Source organism: Mycteria americana, chromosome 2 (genome assembly GCF_035582795.1).
Source record: "Mycteria americana isolate JAX WOST 10 ecotype Jacksonville Zoo and Gardens chromosome 2, USCA_MyAme_1.0, whole genome shotgun sequence".
NCBI lineage: Eukaryota > Metazoa > Chordata > Aves > Ciconiiformes > Ciconiidae > Mycteria > Mycteria americana.
Window position 1 is genome coordinate 53,816,258 of NC_134366.1, and position 13,796 is coordinate 53,830,053.

The 13,796-nt window shown below is 40.3% G+C and overlaps 1 protein-coding gene across 5 annotated transcripts in view; it reads left to right on the plus strand.

The window, feature by feature from the left end:
* ELMO1 (engulfment and cell motility 1) overlaps positions 1-13,796 on the plus strand; it is a 312,440-nt gene that overhangs the window by 61,326 nt on the left and 237,318 nt on the right. For all 5 annotated transcript variants that reach the window (XM_075493469.1, XM_075493466.1, XM_075493468.1 and 2 more), the window contains 2 exons: positions 882-922; positions 2,082-2,154. In XM_075493469.1, coding sequence (XP_075349584.1) covers positions 882-922; positions 2,082-2,154 — 114 coding nt within the window. The remainder of the gene's footprint in view (positions 1-881; positions 923-2,081; positions 2,155-13,796) is intronic.

The window sequence follows — 13,796 nt, forward strand, 5'->3', positions numbered from 1 at the left end:
AGGCTCCTATGCTCTTTAGGTGACTTGGGGAACTTTCACAAAGCAACATATACGCGTGACATGGTGTGGTCACCCAGTATTGGAGAAATAAGGCTCAGTAGTCACCCAAAAGTGAAATTTGGTCTATTTCTTTTTGCCATGCAACTTCATCTATGTTTTGGGTTATAAAGGTGCATTTTCTTTTAGCCAGCAATCTTGTAAAAACACTTGCGTGTGCACCCTGTGCTTATAACAATGTTCAGAGCATTGCAACATCACCAGACTAGACTGTTCCTTCTATTTTGGGACCCAAAGCAACATAGCTGTTTTCAGTCATCCCAAATGCTCGTGCTTGCAGATGTAGAGAATAAAGCAGAACCGACACATCTGGGATCTTAACACCTTCCAGATGGTGTTTTATCAGAGGGGAACCTGCATATGTGTACTTGAGAGGATTACTGTCATCATATGACCATATCTGAAAGGGACAAAAGAAGGTTTAAAAACATCGAATGTGTCATCTTGCTTCAGATGTCATTCCTGGAAAATACTCATGTCAATATCTAAATCTTCTGTTTCTGTTGGGTAATGAGATGCAGTGTACACAAAAGACCCTTTGATTTCTCAGTTGAGAAGCCGAGTTGATGCCGTATGGGTTAAATGTTGACAAAAAGGACTGATAATGTCATCATGCGTATGTGTAGAATTGCTGTCTTTGTAGATTATCAGACCAAAACAGCAGAAAACTTTTGGGTCCTATCAAACTTGATATTAAACAAAAAATGAAATACTACTAACTCGTTTTGTTCTTTACAGTTAGTGGTTTTGGAATAATATTTTAAGAGCTCAGGGCTGTTCCAATTTGGTGACTTTTTTTTTTTTCTTCTTTTTTCCTTAACCAGAAAAAGCCACTGTCCTCAATAATAAAGGAAGTCTGTGATGGGTAAGTTCTGCCATATAGTACATACTAGATACTACACTTTTTGAGTTATTAAACCAACCAGGAGATAATTTTTTTCTGAAGAAAATCTAGATATCCTGTATGACTAGTCATTAGTTTCTTAAATCTTGTAGTTTGTTTTATCTTCAGATTTTGCATTTGCAGTGTATTTTGGATCAATTACTTGCAAGATGAGGTTCCTAACAAAGCATCTCTGTCATGTGAGTGGCTCTCATTTAGACTATTTGTTGCCTTTCTGCACAGAGATGCATTTAGCCACTCACTTTACGCTTGTGGTCCCTGCAGTTCATGGGTTAAAGAACTAAAGCACTGACTGTGGCTTTGAATTTTAAGTACTGGGTCTAGTGGCTACTGTAAGCTGCTCCAGTTGATGTGACTGCTCACATGAAACTGAAATGTTAATCACAAGTCCTGCAAAATGAACTAATAGTTGGGTAAGAGAAATATCTTGCTTTAGTTTAAATAAGTTAATATTTGGGGGAAAAAATGCTGTTTTAAGCAAGTGCTACCACACAGGAGAAACTAGTTTATATTCATCAAATTGCTGCTGAGTTAAAAAGGTGGTATTTTATGTGTAATGTAATATATCAGCTTAATACTATATGCATTGGATATTCTATAAGCTAGCACAAAATCCTAGTACTGTAAATTCTTTTTTTGTCTGTTTTGGTGATTTTGTGATCTTGCTTACTGCAAGCAAAAATTACGCTTGCTATTTTTTATAGATCTGGAATGAATGTCAGATCATTACCAACTTACTTTTGGAGCACTGCAGTGTCACTGCAGTGACAAAGTAGTTTCTCTTCTCTTCTGCCCCCTGCGCACCCCCTCGCCCCCCATCTTTGCCTTCGAAGGAAGATATTTGTTATGTAATTTCTTTCTCGACCATGGTCAAGTTTAGGGCTTAGCTTCAGTTATGCAAAGGGAAAATCTCATTTATAGGATGTATTTGTACTGAAGTTTTCCCTGCATAAGCACGCTTTTATCTTAAACTTTGGAATTCATCATTGAAGGCTATGGATAAGTATGAGAAATACATGGGAATGACAGGCACTTGTTTGATCATAGTAAAATAATGTAAAGGGTACTTTTTCAATTTTTAAGATTCATTTTGTGATTAATTTATTTTCATATTTCTAAGGTGGTCTCTTGCAAATCATGATCAATTTGCACTGCAGCATGCTGATAGTTCTAACTTCTACATCACAGAGAAGGTAGGTAAATCATTCAACACAATTCTTGCATAGCCCATCAAAACATTTGCCACGGTAATTTATTTTAAATTAAATATATAAAAATATAGAGTATTTTCCATAATGTGATGCCAACCAGAGGGTAGGTACCGGGAGACCTGGTGTAATGATTTTGCACTGGTTTCTTCTGTTCAGAAAAGCAAATAAAAGTTTGAATGTGCCAATGCCTTCATATCTGTTGAGTTTTTGATCAGACTTCAGCACTGAGCCCTTCAGCTTTGGTATTTGTGCATGTTTAGTATTCTACTGACAAGTGGTGTACAGGAAATTGAAATATGTAAAACATGAAGGGCTCTTTGAAGTCTGAGGAGACCTTCCATGCATGTCACTTCCCTCTTTGGCTGATCAAGTAGAAATAAGTTTCAGTGTCTGTGTAATACTTGCTACTCCTTCCCGCCTGCTGTCTTGTCCTTTTCCAGTTCTGTATGTTATGTTGGCTTATTTTTTTGGTCCCCAGATAGCGTGGCAATATGCGATTCATGAAGTGATGCAATGATTTCAGCACAGAGTAACGAAATGGCTGTAGCTGTAATAAAAATGGAATGTCTAGTCTAAATAAATGGGACATGCTCATCCGAATGAGACCAAGTTGTATATTCATTCCTAGCATTACTGATAGAATTGCTGAAATTACTGAAATTATGGAAAAAAAAATTAGTTTGGAAGACTGTACACATTAGTGCTGCAGAGATACAATTTCCAAGCAATGGGAAAAGAACACTATTCAAAACCTGCTGAAGTCCGCATGCAGATTCCCTAACCTCAGTGGATTTTGAGCTAAATAGACCTGAGCTTAGCTGCATAGACGTAGATGCCTCTTGCTTACCTTGTTATCAGTTTAGTTTGGCTTACTCTTAAGTGGAAGGGTCTTTTGGTTTTGCTTTGCATTTTACAGTTGTTTAGGAGCTGCTAAATACAGCTGAGACATGAGCTAACTTTTCTCTTGCTGTAATTCTTACCCCCACCCAAGAAATAAAGGGAACTTAGGCTCAGTTAAGCATTTAGAAAGACTAAATTTAGCAAGACAGCTAGAGCAGTTGCTCATAAGATAGTGCTGCTTTTTTTTTTTTTTTTTTTTTAAGCAGACCAGTTTCAGTTTTTCATTTAACTGTTTGTCATCCCAGACAACCTTCTCAATGTGTCACAGTTTGTTTTGGCATCTCCCCTTTTTCACTTGTGTGTTTTTTTTTCTCCTTTCTTTTCAAGTTTCAGTTGACAGACACTTAAAAGGCCACCACAAGGAAAACCATTGATGTAATTATTGGCTGCTGTGTTTTGTTTCCACCCAAATTAAATAGTGAGACTGTTTTGCTAATTGCCCTGAATTGTGACATAACATTTTCCAATAAGCCAGACACAATTGAACTTGCCTGTTGGCATTTAAACTCTGATGGTACAGTGAATATTCCAAGCGGCCAGGATTGAGCAAGTACTCAGGCTTGTTGAAGGAATTTGTCCTGATACAATTGGAGGAATCTTCCAGGCTTTGCCTCCACCTTTGGTGGGGTAGGATCCTGCAGCTTTGGAGAAGAGAAATGTTTTCTGTTTTGCATAAAGGGAAGTCTGATGGCTTTTGGCTGCCTTTAACTTGCAATAAGGTTGGAAAATGATGGTCTTCTAGAACATTTTGGATTGTACTGCAGAGAGGACTTTGAGTTTGTTTGTTCCCCACTGAAAATATGCAGAGTGTCTGACTGAGTCACATAAATAAGAGAGAAGAGCTCTAAATGCCACCAGTATTACTCAGATGTCTGTGACTTTTATTAGATATTGTTCGCTGTTTATCACTGCTTACTGGATAGCGGCTATAAAGAGAGGCCATCACCCCTTCTACATACTTTCCGTCATTTGTGTGCAGTAGGATATTGTTGCTTTCTGAATTAAAACATGAAAGACACCAGGCATGAGGGCAAACACATGCACTTCAGTGAAGCTACACACTAGTTGTTAAAGCCCACATTGCTTTAATCTGCCTCTTACTAGGACATGAGCAGAGCTCTTTTGTGACAGTGACACCTTCTAATAAGTAAATATTTTTCACTGCTCTCGAAGATGAATTATATGTCTGTACATATGCAGAAAACATTATGTGTAGGTCACATTTCTGCAGAGCCTGGGTGAATGCTGATTTATGGCCTTCCAGGTAGAGATGCCTTTTTGAAATATCACCATGTTTAAAGTTACCAGAAAGAAAAGCAATTAATGAGTTCTTGTACAAAGTAACAAGAAACTTTGAAGTGAAAATGTTACAAATGTGGGACTGTCAACACATGGCTTACAATTATATTTTTGTTTTTGGGTGACAAACAGCGCATCTGTGTTTTGGTTGTCATACGCAGAACTCTTTATCTTTTGTAGCTGACCTATGTTTCCTGATTATACCATACATAAATAAAAACAACGCCCAAGCAGTTCTGTCTCTTACTGTTTTTTTTTATGGCTGTATTATTTGGAAAAATGCCTCTACAGGAGTAGCAATAACTCCTTCAGACAGTATAAGGGCGGTCTTTTAACAAATCTTGAGTCAGCCAGGGTTCCTACTAGAGACAGGGCTTATCACAGCAGATGCAGTTTGGACTGCTGCCTCTGGGGTTCTGGTTTGGCTGTATCTGTGCCCCTGAAAGTGCAGTGCAAATTATTAATAACGTACTTTAGTAATTTTTTTTTTAAAATGGGATAAATAAAATAAGGGGTTATATGAACAAGATAACCAAGTGCCTAAGCTCAAACCTAGCTGGTGTTTTGATCACAATGTATTTGATTTTTAATTACATTAATAGGTGTGTCTTTTTTTAAAGGCCTCAATTATCATGAAGGTCCATTTCTTTCATAGGTGAAACATGTAAAAGCCTGACTTCTGAATTAGGGTCTCATTGTGCTAGATACCATATAATAGAAAATAAAAGTCACCTTTGCTTCAGTCTGTCCAGGTTGAACCTGAATAGATGCTTATGTACATCGCGTGTAGTAACTCAGGAACACTATAGCCTAGATGAGTTCAGGTTTAGAACAGAAAATGCTAGATGAAGAGTAGAAAATGGCGGTATAATTTTGTGTGCTATGTGTGTTCCTGGGCTGAAAACCACAGCTTGGATATCTGTCCGCTGTGTTCCTCTGCTGGCAGTATTAGGAATCCAGGGACAGACATCTGAGTTGGCTCCTGCAGCACGTTGGTGTGTATGCCTGGTCCCTTATCGCTGCTCACTCCTTGGCCTCGCAGACAAGGTCTGGCTCCTCTAGATCCGTTTGTGTGCCTGCACTGTCCACCGTGGGCTCTGGGTCTGGGAGGGATCATTATTAGCTCAAACTCGCTCTCTAAAAACAAAAAGATGGTGAAGGAGCTGGATCATTGCAGCTGTTCAGCTTACAGCGCATCCTCAAAAATGGTGGTTTTGTCACATCTGAGGGTGTGATAAACCACAATGTTTATCAACAAGGGGGCCTTGCAGGAGCACGGGGCTGGGAGAGAACAGTGCTCAAACTGGCTTCACTGCTAGAGGCAGAATGTGGTGGCTCTTAACCCTGCACTAGAGCAACTATCAGGATTAAAAGGCTAGCTCACTCTTGATGAGGGGCTTTGTGAGCCAGCTCCCAGCTATGTTCAGCACACAGTGATGATACTGGTGCCCTTTTGTATGTTATCTTTTAAATGTAAAGACATCTCATTCATCTGTTTATTGACTGCAGCCCATTTTTCTTCAGTCACAATTTTGTTGTGTTCAGTTTTTTACATCTGATGCCTCTGAAGACTCCCTGTGTTTTTTTTCCTTCTTTCCTGACTCCCACATTTCACTTTCATTCTTACATGCTTATTGCATGAAGTGGAGGAGAGCAGAGTTCCCTCCATTAATTTCGAGAGACTTTTAGTGCTGTTTTGCAAAGGGAGCTGCCCCCGCCTTACTTCCGTTGTCATTACTCAGCTCTTTGCTGTGTTTGCAGATGGGACATCCTTCTACCCCCCGCCTTCCCCGAGCTGGGAACCTGGGTAGAGTCTCTGGTGTTTGTTCTTTCTCAAAGGTGCTTTTGCTTGCGACCTATTTTTTGCTGAATGCAACCTGTAATTGTATATTCATGTGAAATTCCACCATGCCATTACAGGCTCCCTGCGTGGGAGTGTATGCAAATGACAGGACAAGAAATGAGCCACTTGCAGAGTTGGGGTGTTTTGGAGGTTTTTTCTTTCATGTTTTTAGTATTCATCTGTTTTCTCTGATTAATTGAACTTGAGTGAATTGGAAGTAAACATTCTCAATAATGTAGGCTTCTAATTCACTGAAGGACCTGGTACTTCGTAAGCAGCTGAGAATGAGAAGTAGCATGAAGGCTGGGAACTGCAGAAATGTATTAAGTGATCTGTTCCTCTCATTTGCCATTTTGCATTACTCTCGATAATACATTTGTTAGTAATGCTACATAAATGGCAGATTCCAATCCAGATTTGACCTGGACCAAACTATGCCCGACTTTCCCTTTTCTCTGCCACCGATAGGACATTTGGTATTTCCCTCGTATTCATGAATTTCTTACTATTTTGGGGCATCTGCACAGCCCTGCAGAAATTCCTAACAATAAGGGCAGTGCTTATTAGTCCTAGTTTTTTGGACTCATTTTGTAGGACTTCAGGTTTATGCTAAATTTTCCAAAGCAAATAATTCTGTCCTGTCAACCTGTTATACTTTCTGGTCCCAGCAAGAACAGCTGAATTCTTCTGCTTGCCTCCTTTTTTAAATGTTTGGTATGACAATATCTTCTATTTAGTTCCTTAGTTCCACATCAAGGCTGATGAGATGGATCAAGTGTTTTTTTAAAAAGCTGTATAGATATTTATTTTCTTGAATTTAGTTTGTAATTTTGCCTTGCAAGTAATCACTAGAGTGGAAAGGCTCTAAAGAAGTTTGCCTTTCTGTTACAGCACTTGAAGGTAGGTATGGTATACCACAGGCACAGTGCAACTGTCTGGGTTCAGCTGATAGCAAACAGTTCTGTTTAAGATCTGGCTGACAGAAAAATGCTCTTTACATCATCGTCATACTTAAAGAACAGCCTATTTAGGTGGGTAGTTTTACAAGGTGTGGTGAACAGACATCACAGCTCACTGCTGAAAGGGGACAGTTTTGATTTCTTCTCCCCTTCCCCAGGACATCCTGCCACTTCATTTCTGCTGGCTACAGCTTTTTTTGTTTGTTTGTTTGTTTTTTTTACAATTTTTGGAGGTGGTGGCAAGGAGAGGTTATTTTGTGCCACTTTAATTAATTAAATTTGCTTAATAAAAAGTCTGCCTGATCTGAAGTAAGGGTGGGGCAGGACCCTTGAATCATGTCCAGGAGTAGGCTGCAGAGAAGGAAGAAGTTACAGGAAGGGTAGGAAGAGGAAGGAAACCTTGCTCTTTTTAACAGCTGTGAGCTGTTACGTCCCTCAGTTGCTTGTGGAACTGGCTTAGGCTGATGTGGAATGAACTTGCTGGCAAACTCTGACTGTAGTCACAACTGGAGAAGGGATGTTTTACCTACAGTCTCTCTGTGCCTGAGAGGTAGGGCTCAGGCAAGGGAGTATGGGTAGGATGTACGTGTTAGAGAAGCACAAGCACCTGCAGGCTTCCCCTTAAACAAGTCTCAGTGTGGTTCCAAATGTGGTGCTTGCAAAATGAGCTGGTCCTCTTTCCTGCTTAGGCTATGGTGCTTATTCCTGTCTTTTCCTTTACAGACTGGGCAAAACCCAAAATGATAAAATTTTCAGCTGGTTTAGTTCCCTTGTTGACTCATCAAGTAGTTATACAACTGTTTATGCCACATAAAAACGGTAGTAGTAATGAGCGAGACTGAAAAGCAAGACTCTGCTTTATGGTAGCAAGCTGTGCTTTGATTTGGCAAAAGTGACTGTAAACCACGGTCTTGGCTTGGGTCTTCAGCTATTTCTCTTAGTAGCAGCATCTGCTTAAGGAGCTACTGCTCCTGTACTGACCCCTCAGTGGTGCTGTGGGTGAATGTGTTGGGTGAACTGCATCGAAGAACTGACTTAATTTGACAATCCGTATTGGGGTTTTTTTTTTGGTGTCTGTACCAGTTCCCTGTTCTGATTTCCCCACGTGATCTCACCAACAACAGTATGAGCCCAGCTAAGTCTGTCATTTCCTGATGTTTATTTTGCAGGGTGCAGCTCTTATGTTTCAACTTAATAGAGGACGATGGGGCTGCTTGTTATCTGCCCACCCCTTCTGTGTTACTGGTGCAACTGTCTGTGTGGTTGCTTGAATTGGGGAACTGATCCAGGTTAAAAATAACTTGTGTGTAACTTCTTTTAATGTGTCAGAAGGATGTCTGCCCACAGTGTAATACCCCTGCTGCTCTGCAGAGCATGTGATACCTGATAACGTTGTCCTTGTAGATCACTTCACCTGAAGATGAGTAAATCATGCAAAGTATGGACTTTTTCTTAGGATGTGGTTTCAGTGGCATTCAAGCTGGTATAACTGTGGGTTGCTGGAGAAAAAAGTAGTTGAGCTATGTTTTTCCCCTCTCTTGCTTCATTCCCTTTACTTCTCTAGCATCCTAGTGACTGTACTGCTGGAAGGTGAGTTGGTTCAAGTCATGGATCTGACAGAAGAAAACTCTGGATTTTTTTTTTTTTCCCTCCTTTTTGTGAATGAAGGGGAGAGGAAGAGGTAACTTTTTTAAGGTTAGGTTGTTGACTGTGCTGCTGCATGGTGGTAGATCTGATGTAAGGAAAGTGTTTGGAGCCCACACCTAGAAGGATGTGTGCAGAATTGTGCCTCCAGTGGGCTGTAGAGTTGAACTGGATTAGGTACACCCTGAAACTGCACCACTGGTGTAACTTGGTTTCTTTACTAGCTTCTGTAATCCTTGGATGAGGGTAGATAAACAGCATGCAGAAAACTTTCTCCTTTTAGAAATATCAGCCAAACTACCAACACTTAATTTTTTTAAGGAAAATGCTATCATCAAATTCTGATGTGAAAAACTAGAGGACATTCTCCCTGTTTCCAGCAGCTTCCCAGAAAAGGAATTTTATCACAAGATTAATTGTCTCAGTATTTCTTCTAAAACAGTACAGTCCTGTCATGCCAAGTAGTACAATGTTGATAATTCTCCATGTCTCTTAACTCTCATCTTACTGAAGTTTTTGGTGACTAAAAATGAACTGAAGAAATTTCATACCAAGTCAGCATTCACATTTGTGGTACTTCAGGTGTTGGAGGCTACATTTACACTTAGTTCATTTAGTATCCGTATAAGGGTCATGAAATTCTTTCATCTCTTCTTGAACCTGCTGATACTGCCTGCTTTCACAACCTCTTGTGACAGCAAGCTCAAGAAGTTCACTGCCTGCTGAATGAAGAGGTACATTCTTCATCTGCTTTAAACTGATCCCTTACTGCTTTCATCAAGTTACCTCCTAGTTCTCATACTGCAGGATTTGGTAACAACAGTTCTGCATTCAGCTTGTCCACTCCTTTCCCTCCTCAGGCCTTTGTCCCTCCAAACTGAGGAGACCTTGCCTTGTGAGGCAGCTGCTCAATCCCATTGAGCATTTCACTTGCCTTTTTCTGTATTTTCCCTGACGCTACTGTGTCCTTCTTAAGATGTGAAGATCAGAACTGCACACAGTGCCCTGCATATGGGTGCATGAAGTTCCTGTGTTGCGGCAAAATGATGCCCTGTGTCTAGTTCACAGTACCGCTTCTGGTGACACCCAGTCTTTGCTGCCTGCTGTAGCACATTGAATCAGTGCTTTAAGGGAGATCTGCCAACAAGGACTTTGCTTCTCTTTCCTGAGTTGTTGACTTAGAAATGAACTCTATTATGCATCATTTTGTCCTTATTTAGTACTTGCCCAAACTCATCTTCGTGAAAATGGTATGGAGTCAGTAACTTAAAGGGTATTTCATAGCTCTAGTTTTTTTGTTGTTGTGTCAATTTGGAGGAAGGTGTAATAAAATAATAGTAGTATGGAAATAGGGAAGAATCTATTACTTAATGATATAAGCACGTGAAGAATTTTAGATTTCTTGGCTGTTATTCTTTAGCCCAGTTAGAGAAGTCTGAAGGAAGCTGTTTGGTCAAGGTTAAAGAATAGCGCTGAGCGAGCTATAACCATGGGAACCAATGCTTCTAGGTCTTCCTCAAATATGTTAAGAAAACATTCCATTCCAACCAGTTACAGTGAGCTGAATCTTGAGGCATTTTGCTGTGTATAACAGATTATTAAAATGATAAGACAAATACATGGCAAAATAAACTTTAATTTTTCTTGGTAAGTTTTCCGAAGTGCGTCTCCAGTAAAGCTCTGCATAAATGGCTTGACTGTTTTGACAGGATTTTTTGAAAGTGAATTCATATACCTTCATCCCTCTCCATGTTTTGGTGCTCTGTTATTGCTTGAGGCCTGCTTTTTAGATGCAAGTCTATGCAAGTCTTCTGCATGTGTTTTGGGCAAAGTAGCCTGTGGTACAGTAAAGGCAGAGCTTCGAAAAGGAACAGAATCTGGTGGCGGATAATGTAGGTTCATGTTGCTCCAGCTGGTAGAGTTGGAAGTCAGAGGGCCCTAAGACGTGACCACAAGGCAAACTGTCTGGGTATCCTCTACTTCCTGCTGTGTTTTGTTGTTTATGTGTTTTCACGATAGTACTTGTCTGTCTGATTGAAAACTTGGCTTGGAAAGTGTTGCGCAGCAGTATGATGCTTGCAAATACTACCTGCTCAATTAGAACAAAATAATCTAGTGAGTGTAGACTCTTGCGATATATAATGTTGCAAATGGGGCTTATTTGTATCCATAATACAACTTCTGTCTTAGTCCTAGGTAACATTTATAACAAGTCTATTTTCTTGTTACGGAGTTTTTTTAGGGGCATTTTGGATAGTGCTTTTTCACTATTTCCCTCTCTGCCCAGGAATAAGCTTCCCTAATACATGAACCATGTCTACGAACCTGATGTACGCTTGAGAAACAGATCAGAAATGTCTTGGAAGAGGTTTTTGGTGGTGGTGTGCCCTGTCCTGAATAACAGTGGTGCTTATGAGTACAATTGCCAAAGCTGGGCTGCTGTGTTGGAATGATGTTCTGTTATCCTGGAAAAGAAATCCACAGGATGCTGTCCCTAATACTAAGCAGATTAACTGTGTGTAAATGTTGCAATTGAAATTAACTGGCATGCCGACTACTGCATCCCACAGTTAATGTAGGAAATCCTCTTGGCTTAATTGTACACTTACACGCTGTTTCTTGGTAGGTGCTTAAGTCATTATTTAGAATGGATAAACAAAATTGGATTTTTGATTGGGGAACAGCTAACCTTTTTCAAGTTTTGGCTAGCCTACTGTGTTAGAGATGATGCTTTGAATACTTTCAGAGAGAAGGCATGGGCAGTTTTCCTTAAGCCTTTGCCTAAATCAGGAGTTGAAGATGACCTCTCTATCTCTTGTGATAGCAGTGATTGAATTTACAGTCTGGGGCAGACTTATGCACTTTGTGCTGAGCCGGGCGTGATGAGAGAAAGGTCTTTGTGCTTCATGTGCTGTGGGCTCTGACAGGCATTGCAACTTTGAGTCTGAAAGCTTTGGTGTTTCAGACCTGGCTTGATAAATAAACAGACCCCAAACAAAACTTTCAGTGATGCTTTTATGTACTCTGTGTTGTTTTTCCTCTGCTATTTTATATATAACCTGTTGACATACGGTCACTCTGGAGAATAGTACTTCTCTTGTTTATCCATATGTGGTATCTGAACTTCAACCAGGTTATCAGCTTCCCTTTTCCCACTTGTTTTTTAAATTCCTCTGACTATAGAGAAAGTGTATTTTTCACTTGCTACATTGGTTGTAGATTCAATCTATAAGTGTCATTATGTAATTAGAAGTTTATTTTTTAACCTGCATGAATGACACAGTAGAGAGTATATCAGGTTAAGCCCAACTTTTTATGGGTTAGAGTTTCAGCTTGTGACAAAACTACTGTAACTGAACAAACTGTGGAGAATGGTTTCAGCCTTAAGCAGCTGCAAAGTAATGTAATTCGGGCTGTGGTTGACAGCTTGCTGCTCCCAATAAGGGAAGGTATAATTCCTCCTCATGCTTCCCCTGTTCTCTTTTTCCCCACCCCTTCCCTGCTCCCAAAGATGGGGTTCCACCATCTTTTCTGGGTTAGCACTGGTGCTCAACCCTTGCACAGCTTGTTTCTGTTTATTAACCTGACAGAAAACTCTCCTCTCTTTTGTGCCAGGGCTGCTTTCTGCCAGGTTAGTGAGATCATGCAATTGACCCTTCAAACAGGTCTGTCCAGTGTCAGAGCTGGTGCGAGGTAGAAGAGGGAGCACACAGGCAGGAGGGTGATGAGGGAGGCACCCTGCCTTGCAGTAGTACTCTGCAGTTGAGCAAACTCCTTGGACCTTCTCAGACCATAGTGTAGCCTTCTCACACAAAGCCCGTACCTCATGTTTGCAATGGACTAAGAGTGTTTGCAGAGATGCTTATTGTGGCCCAGATGAAGTGACTTAACTTGTTAAACCATGACCTAATTTGTACATCTGATTTGGTAGTTCGTATTAATTAGAGCAGGAAACATGAGAAACTTTGAGCTTAAAGTTATGCTGCTGAAAAAAAAAAGCCTGTGTGGGTGCTCTTACTTATGTTTAAGAGCAGTCTATTTACTTAGCTCCAGTATTTTCATAAGGATATCAGTGAACTTTCTCTTCTGAATGTGATGAGTACAGTTTAAGTTGTTTAAGTGTCGTCTGATTCCCTAAGTGTTTTTAATATTGTTGCATGCTGGGATTTGCTACATTCCAAGTAAAGCTGATGGAACCCTGCGTGCATGCATGTACTTTGGCCTAACGCAGCTGAGGTCCAGTGCCTTAGCCTAAGCTGTTGATGGAGGTAGATTTAGCCTATGCTGACTGTCTGTCCTAAAGTAATTACTTTTATTCAGTTCCACAAATCCAGGAGGTAGTAACAGTTTAAGCCACCACAACTGTTTGCAAAGTGAGTTTGTTTCAACACTGATTTAGATTAAACCACACAAATGCACTATTGCCACTTCATACAGATTCCTTAGACATGATGAGACGTAGCTGGGTCTGGTGCTGTTTTACTACGAGAGGAGAAAATCTGGCACTTCGTTAATGCTGTGGGAAGTCACCCTGTACTTAGCAGCTCACCCTGTTTTGCCCCTCTCTTAAGTATAGCCTGGCTGGCCTCCCTGGGGCTATTCTGGCAGGAGGAGACTGCTAAGGACTGAGATGAGTTATATGCATATGTAAGCAAAGATGCTGTAAAAAAGCTTCTCCCTTGTACCCCCTGTGTTGTCTGGCACTTCAATTATTTCAGTTAGAGTGAAGAAGTGTTTGTGGGTGGAGGATGATCTTGCATATAGTTAGAACCAATCCCACAGAGGACTTGGGTACCAAGAAAGAGACAATGTACTAGAGTTTTATTTTGGGACTACTTGACCTGGTTTCAGGCAAGATTTATCCTGTTTTTAGCATTTTGGATTTGAGATGTATCAGAATGGGAGCAAGAAGGATGAAATTAATTTGGGAAAAATTGCCTGGGAAGAAATACACCTTCATTTTTTTTAGCTAAACACCA